The 15,774-nt window shown below is 38.4% G+C and overlaps 1 protein-coding gene across 1 annotated transcript; it reads left to right on the top strand.

The window, feature by feature from the left end:
- Positions 1–350: 350 nt before the first annotated feature.
- LOC134575142 (pulmonary surfactant-associated protein A-like) lies at positions 351–4,601 on the top strand. Its single transcript, XM_063434362.1, has 4 exons — positions 351–529; positions 1,670–1,789; positions 2,241–2,318; positions 4,034–4,601. Exons 1-4 carry the CDS (start codon positions 361–363, stop codon positions 4,417–4,419), a joined length of 753 nt encoding a protein of 250 aa, XP_063290432.1. The 5' UTR covers positions 351–360; the 3' UTR covers positions 4,420–4,601.
- Positions 4,602–15,774: the final 11,173 nt, after the last annotated feature.

Below are 15,774 nucleotides of genomic sequence, written 5' to 3'. Positions count from 1 at the left end.
GGTCATATGGCAATATGAGGTTATAAAGTTCAGATGACCCACCAGTTGCCCAAAATTCAGAAAAATTGCTGGTCATTTAAAACCAAATGCACAGGTTTAATAGTCAGCAGCTAAAGGCAGAACAAATAGTACGTAGTTACTGCTGCATTCGGTGCTCAGAGTCAGGGATCCACATTATTCTCTCAAGGTATTGTCGTAGTGCCGCAATAAACTGTAGCAGTTCATGTCCAATATCCAGATGAACTTTATTAATACCTCACCAACATACAGAGTGATGTTTTAGTAGTGTCAGCTTTTTATTCAATTTTGAACTTTACTAACATAAGATTCTTTCCTTTATTTTAAAGCCTGACCACCATCATGTTTGTAAAGCAGTCTATTTTCCTGCTGATAGCTATTTCCCTGACTTGTAAAGCTCAGCAAATTGATAAGTGTGCTGGGATCCCAGGTCTTCCGGGCACTTCAGGTGTGAACGGGGTTCCAGGCAGAGATGGAAGGGATGGCATACAGGGAAATACTGGATTACCAGGTAAATTTAGCCATATTCCATTCAAACTAGTCTGCAGGAAAATAGTAATATGAACATCAGTCATTGAAGAAACAAGTGTCATAAAAAGCAAAATTCCTATTTAATATATACAAATATGCAGTTTAATTGTTTGAGCTATTGGCCAACACTCGTGGGTGCCAAATTAAGATATGCTCTGCTTGCTTCACCCTTTCATTAAAATGTTCATTTTATTAAAAATAAATATATTCAAAATTGCTGGTAATTGTGGGTGGTTTCATTGAAGTAGTGAATGGTAAAGAAGCCCTGACAAGTAACAAGGCTAATTTACCCCTTTAATTCTATTCCTTACCATTTTGGCTTTGATTTGGTTTTTAATCAATATAGTGTGTTTGCAAAAAGAAAAACAATGTATGTAATCATTCACTCGATTCCCCCAACATTGAAACACAACCTAAAACCTTTACACACACCACCTACATAGATTATTTCCATACATAATCCACATCCTACCCAGACTAACCTCATTATTCACAAACGAATCACAACATTCACATACTGCCAACATAAATTAAACAGAATTCAAAGTCTCGCCATAGCATTCACACACAGCATTTTACAGAGATTCCACCATTTACACACAACATTATTGGTATATCATTAATATAGTCATTCTCACACAGCACTAACAGACTTCCCCATCACATTTATATATGACATGTAGCAGCCAGTGCTGGTTAATGAATAGACTTCGGTAGATTCAAAAATGACTAATTTTAAAATAATTCCTATAAAAATAATAATACATACATGAAGTCTTCACAGCCTTTGCACACATGCTGTAATATACATGCTTGCACATTTATATTGACACACTGTAGACATGCTATGAACATGCAGTCAAATAGAAATAAACATGCTGAAGTAGTGTTGTTTTTTTGTTTTGTTTTCTTCTTTTTTGGTATAGTGGACTATGCTGAGACTTGATTGGCAGGAGGGACCTATATTTGCAATCTGTTTGTCATTAAAATGTATATATTTACTAGCAATTCCAGGTAGAACAATATATGGGTTTAATACACTTCCATTTTAAGATTTTTCTTGAATAGGCCCAGAAGATGTTCACTAGTATATTTTATTGTTTAATTTGTCAAACTTCAGGTCCTCAGGGTCCACCAGGAGGAAGTCCAGGAGTACCAGGACGAGATGGACTGACAGGACCTATTGGGGTCCCAGGATTGCCAGGTCTAAAGGGAGACAAAGGAGATATTGGACTTCCAGGTTAAACACACTAAATTTTTCTCTCAAATAATATAATAGGAAATGTATTATGATTTCAAGCATTCCAAATCTGAATTTACCATAATCATAGCAATCTGCAGAATGAAATGGGCACTCAAAGACCCATAACCAATACAGTTCATTGAAGTGTCCATGGTACTATGATACCATATACAGAACTGGGCACAATACTGAAATAAGCATAGTATTACAAACAGCCATGGGTAACTGTGATGAACACACATAGCTAGGTACAATATAGAATTAACCATAGAAGGCAAAGTATCTTTATCATTTTATGTCTCTTCCTTTTCTGATCTCAGTAGTGCCCCTACTATGAGTGAGTTGAGTTGTTACTGGTTCTGTGAAACATGTCCGCTAATCCTGACTCACTATTACCACTGCAGATTGATCTTATTGACAGCTTATTTTCTCTTTTATCACACACAAGGTATCCCAGCTTTGTTGGATGTGAAACTACAACAATTTCTGGACAAGATAGTTAATCGAGTAACTAGATTGGAAGGAGGTAATTTTTTTTATGGATTCTTTGACATTAGAATAATATTATTAATATTTCATAATTCACAGGTTAGGTATATTTTCAAAGAGACATTTGAAACATTTGAGATTTGAAGGTGTGGACAGGGAACTGAATTTTTGGAAAATGAGTGAGAAGGGGAGATGGACGGGTATAGAAAAGAGGGAGAAGGGTGCAAAGTATGGTATGCATGAGGGAGAATACAACAGATAAAGCAAATAAAGTACAAAGCATTTTAGAAGAGGTGAGTAGGAGTAGGAGTACATAGAGAAATGGAGGGACTGGGAGGTATACGGGATAGATTTTAATAAATAGAAATGAGTGAGTATAGACAAGGGTGCTGCAGAGGTTATTGACGACTCTAGGAACAATATAAGGGGGCACATAAGATACCACAGTTAGAATTGGAGGGCACGGATGCATTTCACTGTAGCAAGACATGCCACCATTTTCTGTCTGACACCAGCATACTGTGCATGCTGGCATCAGACACCAAATATACACGTTACATTAGCCAACCCGAAATTCTTGTTCTGGGTTGGCTAACAAAATCCCAAAAAAACTGAAGGTGGAGTTAGACCTCCAGCAACAGAGGGATGGATCGCTGTATGCACAGCATTTCATAGCAAAATGCCCAACATGCAGACTCCAGGCACCATGATCACTTCAAATCAATGAAGTTGTCATTTACTGTATTTAAACCTTTAAATACAGTGGCTATACATTCAGTGACACTTTATTATGTACACCTATCTAGTATAGTGTGTAACCAAAAAGGTGGGTGGGTGGGTGGGGGGGTATAAGGGCACACACCATCCGGAGTTTCCATATTATGCATTCAACAAGGTGCAGAGAACATTCTTTATGAATATGCTTAATGCTGACTTGATACCATCACACAGGTTTGCGAATTTCAGACAACTGTCCCCTCAAAACAATTTTTGTACATAATAACATTTCATTTCAGTTTTTAAAGAAAATAGATTTTTAAATGAAGTATGTGTAAAAATTGAGTAAAACTAATTCTTACCTTTAATACATGATGGGAGTCTTCAGCCATGTATATGCACCTTTTCTTAATTTTCTTATTTTGCTTGTTTAGTAGCTAACTCCCTTATTTACTATCCCTATGTGGGATTGCCATATATAAAAATACCAAATTAGGGAGATATATATTAAACACACACACATAATCACAGACATACACATACAAATAATTCCAGATACTCAAACACATATTCATAGACATATATACATAACCACAGACATACACATAATCACAGATATATGCACATAATTATAGACATACACACATTAACAAATGCAAACACAACCACAAATGCAGAGAAATACACACAAACAGTGCCCGCACACACAGCCCCACACAGCAATATATATATATATATACACATATATATATATATATATACACATATACACACGCACGCACGCAGCGTGTGTGTTTGTGCTTTAGGGTGCAAACCCTTATGAAATAGGCTGCGCACGCCTATGATTCCTAAAGATATAGTGTTCCTTTAAAACCTTATAATACTTTTATCATAACTATACTCTACCTGACCTTTTTATTCACAATACTGAGAATTATGAAGACTTGGCAAGGGAACTGCAAAATGCATTTGCTAGTAAGTGATAAATCATAAAGCAGTCATAACAGTAAATTAACACATTATTATCTGTTTTAGTTCTGCGCTTGGAAGGCAAAATACTAGAAGTAGGAGATAAGATATTGGCAACCAATGGAAAAGAAGTTGATTTTGAAACATCTAAAGCTTCGTGCAAAAATGTTGGTGGGGAAATTGTCACTCCACTGAATGAAGCAGAAAACAATGCTGTTTTAAATATCGTTAAAGATCGCAACAGATATACATATTTAGGAATCAAAGAGGGTCAAACACCTGGAGATTTCCACTATTTGGATGGAACACCAGTGAATTACACTCACTGGAGAAGAAATGAACCCAGTGGTAAAGGAAAAGAAAATTGTGTTGAGATGTACACTGATGGGCAATGGAATGACAAAGCCTGTAACCAATATCGTCTTACCATTTGCGAGTTTGAAGTATTGTAGACATGCAGGTTTTTTCCATACACTTTCCTGCTTATTATTGTTTGATCTGAGCAGTAAATATATAGTTGAATGTCAATGTTTTAAATATCGATTCTCAAGACCCTTGGATAAAAATGCATGTGATTAATAAATTAATAGTGTTTGTAATGCTTTGCTATGAGAAAATAAAAAGCTGATGCATATATTGACTGCAGTTTGTTTTATGGAGCTAACACTGACCCTGAACCCTGAATGATTAAAGTGTCTTTTTGCATAGTTAAAAAAAAACAAAAACATTCCAAAGGATGAGAAATGCGGTCACACAAAACAAAGTATGAGGAACTGGATAAAAAATCCAGATATAGCAAAAAAACATCAGAAAAAAATAGTACTCACAAGTAAAAAATATATACAAAGGATCAGCGCTAATATACTAGATCTTACAGAGATAAATGTAAGGCAGCACACCTGATAATAGGGCTCCCTCACAGGCCCTATAGAGTAGACAAAACTAAAAAAGGTGAAGGGGGAGGCGGCGCCACAGGTGAAATAAAATATAAATAAATAAACAAACCTGATTATAAACTATACAAGCACTCACAAGTGAAGCAAAGACTCTCACTGCTGCTCAAACAGTGACAATGCACAGTACAAATCAGACAAATAGAGGCTGCGCAAAATGTTGCTATGTGGCACTTTGTTTGTGTACACAGCAACATATTGCGCAGCCTCTATTTGTTTGATTTGTGCTGAGGATGAGAAATGTGTTTTGTTTGATTTTTAACCTCTTAAACACCATAATATCATAATGTCCAACTGTCTCATTTATTACACATTACAGAGTTCCCAGCTTGACATGCACTCAAATGAGCATTGCATTTCACGTATTTCAAACCTCATACTGCATTTCTGCAGATACACTTAGCTTTGGACACAGTGGTGTATTTTGGATTTGTGCTGCCCTAGGCATGATGAAACGTGGACACCCCCTAATCTAAACTTCCCGCACCCCTTCCTGTCAAGGCCGCACCTCTTCCTGTTTAAGACCAACACGCACTTTAAAAAACAAACATTGCCCCACCATTCAGTGACAGGCACACATACACTGACATAAGCACACACTCACTGATTTGACACACACATTCTCACTGCTTTGACACACTGACGGACACATACAGACACACGCACTCACTGACAGACACACACTAACTCACTCACCAGACATAAGCTGACAGACACACACATTCACTGAAAGACACACTCATTCACAGACATACACTGAAATACACACATACTAACTCACAGACATATACTAACAGACACACACACTCACTAAAAGACACACTCACTCACAGACATAAACTAAGACAAACACACTCAATAATGGACACACCCATCACTAACAGACACATACTCACAAATATATACTGACAGACACACATTAATAGACACACACTCACTAATAGACACATACACTGACAAACTCACCTTTCACTAACAGACACACACTCACATATATATACTGACAGACACACACAGTCACTGACAGGCATACACTGGCAGACACACACACATTCACTGACACACACACCTTGATACTGACAGACTCACACTCACACACATTACCTCACAAATTGTAATTTATTTATATTTTCTATTTTAATTTAAATCCACTCAGCCTCCCTACCTTTGGGAGATCTGGAGTGGATTATTTCCCTCGGGTCCAGTGAGGCTGCTGGGGTTCCTGTGCTAAAATACAATACATGGTGCCACAATCACAATGTGTGGAGTAGATATAATTACCATAGTTGTGGGAAAAGCACAAGATTCACATACAAAGAGAAATGAAAAAGATAATTTAAGTAACAAGAATAGATAAAAACATATAAATGGAACACTCACAAAAATGGTGGCACAATTGAATAAAATCAATATGTGCAAAAGTGCGTTATGCCTCAGTCAGGCTTAGCTTAGTCCCCAGGAGTGCCAGTCATCAGTGGATACCTCTAGACACAGGATAGTCTTTCCTCCACATACAGGTGATCATGAGAAGTAGGGAGTTCTATACAATATCAGACCGTATTCAGGAATGATGAGTTCTTTGTCCCACTGTGCTGCTGTCCTTTCCGGGGCTTACTATTATCTGCTCTACGCGTTTCGTCACTTTAGACATCTTCAGGAGCTTCTCGTTTCCCCTTCATTGTTCGGCATTTAAATCCGCAGGGCCGTGCGTCTGCGCATGCACGTAGAAGCACAAGCAGAACGTCATTACGTCCTGCCATTGTCTACCATGCATGCGCATTCCACTTGGAACGCAGAATAAACTTTATTATAAAGCAATAGCGGGGTTATATAATAAGGCCCAGGTATCGGACCCAGTGCTATAGGTCCACAAATTGATCATATGGGGAAATTAAGCCAATTTAGAATACCAGTGTTGATAATAAAAATATATGGGAAGTGTCCATGCATGTTAAAATAAATTTGTGAACAAATGGAAGACATAAAATGTCCCTACTTATGATGATCATCTGTGTGTTGAGAAGACTATCCCATGTCTAGAGGTATCCACTGATGACTGGCATTCCTGGGGACTAAGCCTGATTGAGGCATGAAGCGCTTTTGCACATATTGATTTTATTCAATTGTGCCACTATTTTTGTGAGTGTTCCATTTATATGTTTTTATCTATTCTAGTTAAAGTTTTCACTATGATCTTTTTCATTTCTTTTTTTATGTGAGTCTTTTGCTTTTCCCATGACTATGGTAATTATATCTATTCAACACATTGTTGTTATATACAACTTTTTGCACTTGTATTTTGATGGATCTAGGGAGTGTTCCCTGTTGCCTGCACAATATTGCAATTTTTGATCTATTTTACCTATGATTTGGTTCAGTGTTTCCTGTGCTGGCTGCTGCTGCTGCCTGTCTCCCATGCTGGCTGGCTGCTGCTGCTGGGTGGATGGGCAGACAGTCAATGGAAGGTGGCGAGGGAGCTGTAATCTTCATGCTCAGCTCCCTCTCGTGTCGCTTTGTGATGCCGGGAGCCTGAGTGACATCATATTCCAGCTTCGGTATCACTGGTGGGTGCGCAAGGGAGCTGAGCAGGAAGTGCTCAGAGGAGGCATTCCCTCACTGCCCACCCACAATATTAGCAGCTGCCCATTTCAGGGGAACCCTAAGGTGGCCATCCGGCGTCCCCCATTAAAGAGGCTAACTGTCAGAATTACTAATTGATCCAGCACATCGAGCTGTGTCACACCTAGGACTAATAGGTAAAGTCTTACTGGGCCTTAGAATGGCCGGACTTAACATACCAGAGAATAGTCAGAATACTTGCCGAGGTCAGGGACATAGAAAGAGACAACGGTGAGGGAAAGCCAAAAGTCAAGGATACCAGAATACAGGGAAGTCAAACGAAGGCAAAGTCAATAACCAGAATAACAAACGCTCAGGAATACACTCTTAGACAACCACTAGGGAAACCGTGACAGGGTAATGAGTGGAAGGAAAGAATGAGTTTAAATAACCCTTCTGCTTTTTCTGATTGGCCAACATTGGCCTTTGACCCCTGAACGTGAGTGCTTCTCCCGCGTGACGTCAGACACACGCCAATGTCACCATCACCGTGGGTGGACGTGGGGGTCATAATTAGGCACGGGTCCGCAGCGGCCGGCATCCATTAACATGCTGCAAGAGTCAGGTATACTGCTGCATAGCCGCTGAGCGCAAATACCGCAAGGTGAGGATGAATATGTTACATTACCCCCCACCTGAAGACCGACCACCGGGTGGGATGGACCCGGCTTGAGGGGAAATTTGGAGTGAAAATAACAAATCTCGTGACCAGCATGGATATCGGAGGCTAGAACTCAAGAACGTTTGGCAGGACCATAACCCTTCCAATCAACCAAATACTGTAACGAACCATGAGAGAACCTGGAATCAATTATGGATGAGACTTCATACTCCTCCTGACCAGTAACCACCAATGGGGCCGGCGGAACACTTGGGACAGTATACTTATTGCAAATAAGTGGTTTAAGCAGAGAAACATGAAACGTGTTAGGAATGCGCAAAGAGGAAGGGAGAGCCAGAGAATATGAAACAGGATTAATTTGACGAAGGACACGAAACAGACCAAGGAATCTGGGAACAAACTTCATGCTAGGGACTTTAAGTCTAATGAGTGGAGTGAAGTTTGGTCCACGTATCACGAATGGAAGCAAGGTGCTCATCCAAAGCAGGAATAGTGTCAAAGAAAACAGCTGGCAGAACTGTAGGATTATTCACAAAGAATGGGCTATGACCAGAAGAGTCATGGTTAGCATTGTTCCTAGCAAACTCGGCCCAGGGTAGTAATTCGGACCAATTATCTTGAGTGCTATTAACAAAACAACGCAAATACAAGTCTAATGACTGGTTAGCCCTTTCAGCTGTGCCATTGGTTTGGGGATGAAGAGAATGACAATTCAATCCCCAACTGTTTATTGAAAGCCCTCCAAAACTGACACACAAACTGAGAACCTCTGTCAGACACAATATTGTGAGGAATGCCATGTAGTCGGACAATTTCACGTATAAATATAAGAACCAGGTCTTGAGAGGATGGCAATTTGAGTGGAACAAAATGAGCCATCTTGGAAAAAGACCTTAGAACTAGGAAGTTCCACTCTGAAATCCATGGACAAGTGAGACCATGGAATACTGAGTACGGGAAGTGGATGTAACAATCCACATAGAAGCTTATGAGGTACCATTCGAAACTGCACAAACAGAACATGCCTGCACATATTTTTTAACATCTTTCCTGAGAGAATCCCACTAAAATTATTTCATGATCGCGGATGGATTTATTAATGCCTGGGTGACCAGCAGTCATGTTATTGTGGAACACCCTCATGACATTTTCCCTTTCAGCCAATGGAACAAACTATTTATCCAGTGGTTTATTGCATGGCGCTTGAGACTGGGCCTCCATGATAGCGTCAAGCAGAGGAGAAGACAAGGAAAGGACAGTTAAACGATAATACATTCAGGTGGAATATTAGGGGATGACTCTTGTTCTTGTACAGATTCAGTATCAAACAAAGAATTAAATGTTGCCATGTTTTTATTGAACACACTATGTAAACATTCACAGTGCAGGTGGAAAAAGAATGTGAACCCCTAGACTAATGACATCTCCAAGAGCTAATTGGAGTGAGATGTCAGCCAACTGGAGTCCAATCAATGAGATGAGATTGGAGGTGTTGGTTACAGCTGTCCTGCCCTATAAAAAACACACACCAGTTTGGGGTTTGCTTTTCACAAGAAGCATTGCCTGATGTGAATGATGCCTCGCACAAAAGAGCTCTCAGAAGACCTACGATTAAGAATTGTTGACTTGCATAAAGCTTAAAAGGGTTATAAAAGTATCTCCAAAAGCCTTGCTGTTCATCAAACCATGGTAGGACAATTTGTCTATAAATGGAGAAAGTTCAGCACTGCTGCTACTCTACCTAGGAGTGGCCGTCCTGAAAAGATGACTGCAAGAGCACAGCGCAGACTGCTCAATGAGGTGAAGAAGAATGCTAGAGTGTCAGCTAAAGACTTACAAAAGTCACTGGCAAATGCTAACATCCCTGTTAGCGAATCTACAATACGTAAAACATTAAACAAGAATGGAGGATACCACAGAGGAAGCCACTGCTGTCCAAACAAAACATTGCTGCATGTTTACAGTTTGCACAAGAGCACCTGGATGTTCCACAGCAGTACTGGCAAAATATTCTGTGGACAGATGAAACCAAAGTTGAGTTGTTTGGAAGAAACACACAACACTATTTGTGGCGAAAAAGAGGCACAGCACACCAACATCAAAACCTCATCCCAACTGTGAAGTATGGTGGTGGGGGCATCATGGTTTGGGGCTGCTTTGCTGCATCAGGGCCCGGACAGATTGCTATCATCGAAGGAGAAATGAATTCCCAAGTTTATCAAGACATTTTGCATGAGAACTTAATAACAAATTATAAGCACTCCTGAGGTCAAGTTTGGTAAGGACCTTAGCACTCTGGAGTATGTCAAACAATTCGGAAATGAGGGGAATGGGATAGAGATTTTTAATGGTGATTTTGTATAATGCCCTGAAGTCAGTGCATGGACATAATTCACCATCTTTTTTAGATACAAAAAAGAATCCTTTCAAAAACTTAGGAAGTCTTTGATATACTCTTCCATTATTCTACTCTCCTGTGGAGATAAGGCATATACTGCTCCTTTGGGTGGCATAGCGCCGAGCAGCAGATTTATGGAGCAGTCATATGATCTGTGAGGAGGTAGCATATTGGTCTGATTCTTACTGAATACCTACTTAACCTCCCTGTACTTTATGGGAACCTCGGAGGGCTAAAGTGTAGTAGTGTGGAATGTAATGATATCCACTCTTTTGGTAATGTGCAACATACATCCATCTCTCAGAACAATCTTTGCCCCACTCCAATATTTCCCGCTTTGCCCATTCAATGTGAGGATTGTGCTTAATTAGCCAAGGAAAGCCTAATATGATGAAAATATTAATGGGCAAGGTTTTGTGGGTAATTAAGATTTGAGAGAGAGATCTCCGGTCAATAGCCTCAACAGCCAGAAATGATAATCTATCCTTGATAGGTATAGCATTTTGTTTTAACAAAATGTACATCAATGAAGTTTCCAGACGCCCCTGAGTTCATCAGGGCTTTGCATGAAATGTTCGTGTTACATTTGACCGTAATATCAAGGAGGAATCTATTTTTGTTATTCCTAGAAGTATCCATTACTCCTAAGACCTGTCCCTTTAAGGTTCCTAGGTGTGGAAGTTTTCCGTACGTATGGGACAAGCTCTCCTTATATGTCCTTTTCTACTGCAGTATAGGCATAGACCCTCTATTCTCCTATAGTGTCTTTCTGCCTCTGACAGTCTAGTGACCCCCAACTGCATAGGTTCAGGTTCAGACTGTACAGGGAGGTCAGGGACAATAGGTCTGGAGAAATGAGGAGCTAATGTCTTAGTCATACGTCTTGTTCTATTTCTAGTAGTTTCTCTGGCTCTAAGTCTATTATCGATTTGCAGGACAAATGTGATAAAGTCATTAAATTTTTTAGGTAGCTCTTTGGCAGCAATCTCGTCCAGAATTGCTTCCTTTTTTAAATGCAGAGATGAACCTGCTATTCGTCCAGTCTACCTCAGAAGCCAAGGTGCAAAACGCTAAGGCATAATCTGAGATAGAATTGTTCCTTTGCCTGATATGCATTAGGGCAGTGGAGGCATCATCCTCCCTGCCTAAAGGTAAGAATGTTAATTTGAATTCAGCAAGGAATTCCTGGTAATTATGTGCAATACTCCTGTTACTCTCCTATAACGGATTGGCCCAAGCTAAGGCTTTACCTTTCAGTTGGTACATTAGGTAACCAATCTTTGCTCTATCCCACGCATGCTTAAACTCCTTCACTGTGTTAATAGTTGAGAGACATAACGCTCTATCAAATGTGAGCATAATAAATTGGTGTACTGCATTACATATTTATGTTTACAGTAAGCACTATTGGATATTTTCTTTTTCTTTAATGTTCCTACCTGCATATTGAGATATTCGCCTCATAAGTTATATCCACCAGTGGGGATTGTACCGCTGCAAGCAATCTTACTTAGAGCTTGTTTACGCTCCATAACATGCGAGTGCTACCTCATATACTACTGTTGTGAGTCCTATTTTCCTGCCAAAACAGTCTGCATTATTATTTGTCACTTTGTGACTCCCTACATTTATTTGCAAGCACCTTAACCAAGAACCAAAATTCCCCAAGAATCCAGAAACAGCTGGGATTGCGATATTTGGACTGTGAATATTTGGACTTTTTAATATTTTTTTATTATATTTTACTGTTTTACACCTGTATTTTTTGCTGTCTATTTTTAGGGTTTGAGGGTATCCCCTATACTCAGTGTTTGCTGCCTAAGTCTAGTCAGTTGTTTCCTTAGCGCGTATCCATTTTTGTGTTTTTCTATTATGTGATTTTAGATATTCAACAATCCTATCCTTTAACATGGTTTCCATTACTTTTTCAACTACTGAGGTAAGGCTTACTTGCCTACAGTTGTCCGACTCCTCCCTACTTCCTTTCTTGTGAATGGGCACAACATTCGCTAACTTCCAATCTTCTGGAACTACTCCTGTTATCAATGATTGGTTAAATACATCTGTTAATGGTTTTGGTAGTACACCACTAAGCTCTTTTAATAACTGTGGGTGTATTCCATCAGGACCCATTGACTTACTGTATATGTCTTTACTTTTGACAGTTGAACTAGAATCTCTATTTCTCTGTAAACTCACATGTAACAAAGTCTCCTTTGTCCTCTTTCCTAATTGAGGTCCCTTTCCTTCATTTTCATCTGTAAATATAGAAGAAAAATATTCATTGAGGAAGATAGCTAGACCTTTATCCCCCCCTACATATCTTCCTTATTTTGTTTTTAACCCTTTAAGACCAGAGGGCGTACTATTATGCCCTATTTTAAGCGGCTCTAAACGCCGCTGGGCGTAATAGTATGCCCTCCTTTTTTTGTTACTTAGCCGGTCGCCGGCGATCCCACGCCAGCGATCGCGGTTGGGGGGACTCCCAGGGAGCCCCCCGCGGCAGATCCTCCCTCCTGGGGGCCCCCCGGCCATGTGAGAGTGAGGTCCTTGCGAGGACCTCACAATCACATGGCCGGGTTAGCTGGCTCAGGCACTGCCAGCAGGGGGACTGCCTGTAATGACAGTTAGTCCCCCTGATGGCTGGAAATAAAAAGAATTAAAATAAGTGTAAAAGAAAAAAATTATATATTATACACACACACACACACACACACACACTGTCTAGGTGTATTTTACTATTAATAAATATATATATATATATTAATATCAAATTACACGTAGACTGATACTGATTAAATATAAATATTGTTATATATATAATATAAAAGAAAATATGTAAATACGTTAAATAAAATTAAAAAAATAATTAAAAATAATTAAAACATATATAGATGTGTGTTATTTCGTTCTAACTATTGTGATATTGATATATATATTTATATCAAAATACACGTAGAACGAAATAATATATATATATATATATATATATATATATATATATATCACTATATATACCTATATATAAATAAAAATATTTAAAAAAAATTATATATACACACATACGTGTATATATATATATATATACACACACATATATATACACACGCACATATATTAATTCTACACATATATTTATGTAATATTTTTACATAATTAGGTATCTTAATTAATTACAATTAGCGGGACCTGCCTGACAACCCATGCCGAAAGTAAAGGGAATTTAATTTGCTAGCACTATATTTAACCCTATAACTTTCCAAGACACCATAAAACCTGTACATGGGGGGTACTTTTCTACTCGGGAGACTTCGCTGAACACAAATATTAGTGTTTCAAAACAGTAAAATGTATTACAACGATGATATCGCCAGTAAAAGTGAAGTTTTTTGCATTTTTCACGCACAAACAGCACTTACACGGACAATATTATTGCTGCAATACTTTTTACTGTTTTGAAACACAAATATTTGTCTCCCGAGTACAACAGTACCCCCCATGTACAGGTTTTATGGTGTTTTCAAAAGTTACAGCGTCAAATATAATGCTTGTGTTTCATTTTTTTCACATTAAAATTCGCCAACCCAAGGTATTGCAAACGGGGTATGTCCAGTCTTATGCCACTTACTCACAAACACTGGCCAAAATTGGCGTTTTTTGCATTTTTCACACACAAACAAATACCAACGCTAACTTTGGCCAGTGTTTGTGACCAAATGGCTACTAAAAAAGACTGGACATACCCCATTTGCAATACCTTGGGTTGTCTACTATTGCAAATGGTATGCCATTATGGGTGTACATTTTATTCCTGGGCTACTATACAGTCCCAAAGGCAACATAACCAATCTGGCGAATTTCAATTTCAAATGTAACACGCTATATTTGACCCAGTAACTTCCCAAAACACCATAAAACCGGTACATAGGGGGTACTGTTTTACACGTGAGACTTTGCTGAATACAAATATGTGTATTTTATTGCAGGAAAAGCAAACCGTATTATGACATTGACAGTTAAAATGTCATGTAGAACAAAAAATAACATTTCTTATTTTCTCCCATTGTTTTCATATTAAATTATGTTTCATAGCTAAATATTTGATATTAAATGAAAGCCCTGTTTCCCCTTAATAAAATGATATATAATAAGGGGGGGTGCATTTAATATGAAAGAGGTGAATTACGGTTGGACAGACATCTAGCGCAAATGCTAGGTTTTGTTTACGTTTTGTTTTGTTCACAACGTGTACATTTGGCTCAGTCCTTAAGGGGTTAATTTAACTAATCCTAGTTTTATTTTCCTTTTCTCATTTACGCATCTTAAAAAATGTTTTTCCCCTTTTTTTACTGACTGTGCTATTTTCTCTTCTGTGTGTGATTTGGAAGCTCTTATAACTTGCTTAGCCTCTTTCTGCCTAATCTTATAGATCTGTCTGTCTTCCTCACTCTGGTTTTTTTTTTTTTTATAATCACTAAATGCTAACTTTTTGTTTTTTACTATTTTATCCACTTCTGTGGAGTACCACAGTGGTTTCTTATTTTTTTTTGCTTTTACTGACAAGCCTAATGCAATTTTCTGTTGCCTTCAGCAGTGCAACTTTTAAATAATCCCATTGCTCTTTGACCCCATTTAAACTGCTCCAGTCTGATAATGACTCCTTTACACATATTCTAATTTTAAAAAAGTCTATTTTTCTAAAGTCTAAAACATTTGTTTTTGTGTGGTGTGACTCAGTCACTGTTCTTATATTAAACCACACTGGATCCTAAACCTTACAGTAATATCTGATACCAAATCTCCATTTGCCAACACTAAATCTAGTATGACCTCTTTATGAGTTGGCTCCTCAACAACTTATTTTAGAGACAATCCCAGTAGGGAGTTTCTTGAATAGTTGGTCGGAAACAATAAAATTTACCATGAATGCATATTTGAACACTATTCTCTTCTTGGATTTCTTGGTTACCAAATGAAATGAAAAATTAGAAACCAGTATATACAGAAGGCCATATACAGAAAGCCATTGCATAAATTGCATGTATGTACGTAGTGGGCATTGGATAGCATTCTCTTAATCCCCCATAAAACCATAATTTACCCCTTCAAATAACGACAGACAACTTCTTGGAGAAAACAGGCCACAGCATTTATTAACACAACCAAATACTGTATAACTCCTTTTAACATATAACGAAATAATAATTATCATAAA

Source organism: Pelobates fuscus, chromosome 10 (genome assembly GCF_036172605.1).
Source record: "Pelobates fuscus isolate aPelFus1 chromosome 10, aPelFus1.pri, whole genome shotgun sequence".
NCBI lineage: Eukaryota > Metazoa > Chordata > Amphibia > Anura > Pelobatidae > Pelobates > Pelobates fuscus.
The sequence above is the reverse complement of the archived record's forward strand: the minus strand, read 5'-3'. Positions and strand labels throughout refer to the sequence as shown.

Coding starts and splice junctions, on each gene's coding strand:
- LOC134575142 (XM_063434362.1), top strand. CDS start 361: ATGTTTGTAAAGCAGTCTATTTTCCTGCTGATAGCTATTTCCCTGACT. Junction 530..1,669: donor GGGAAATACTGGATTACCAG/GTAAATTTAGCC, acceptor GTCAAACTTCAG/GTCCTCAGGGTCCACCAGGA. Junction 1,790..2,240: donor AGGAGATATTGGACTTCCAG/GTTAAACACACT, acceptor ATCACACACAAG/GTATCCCAGCTTTGTTGGAT.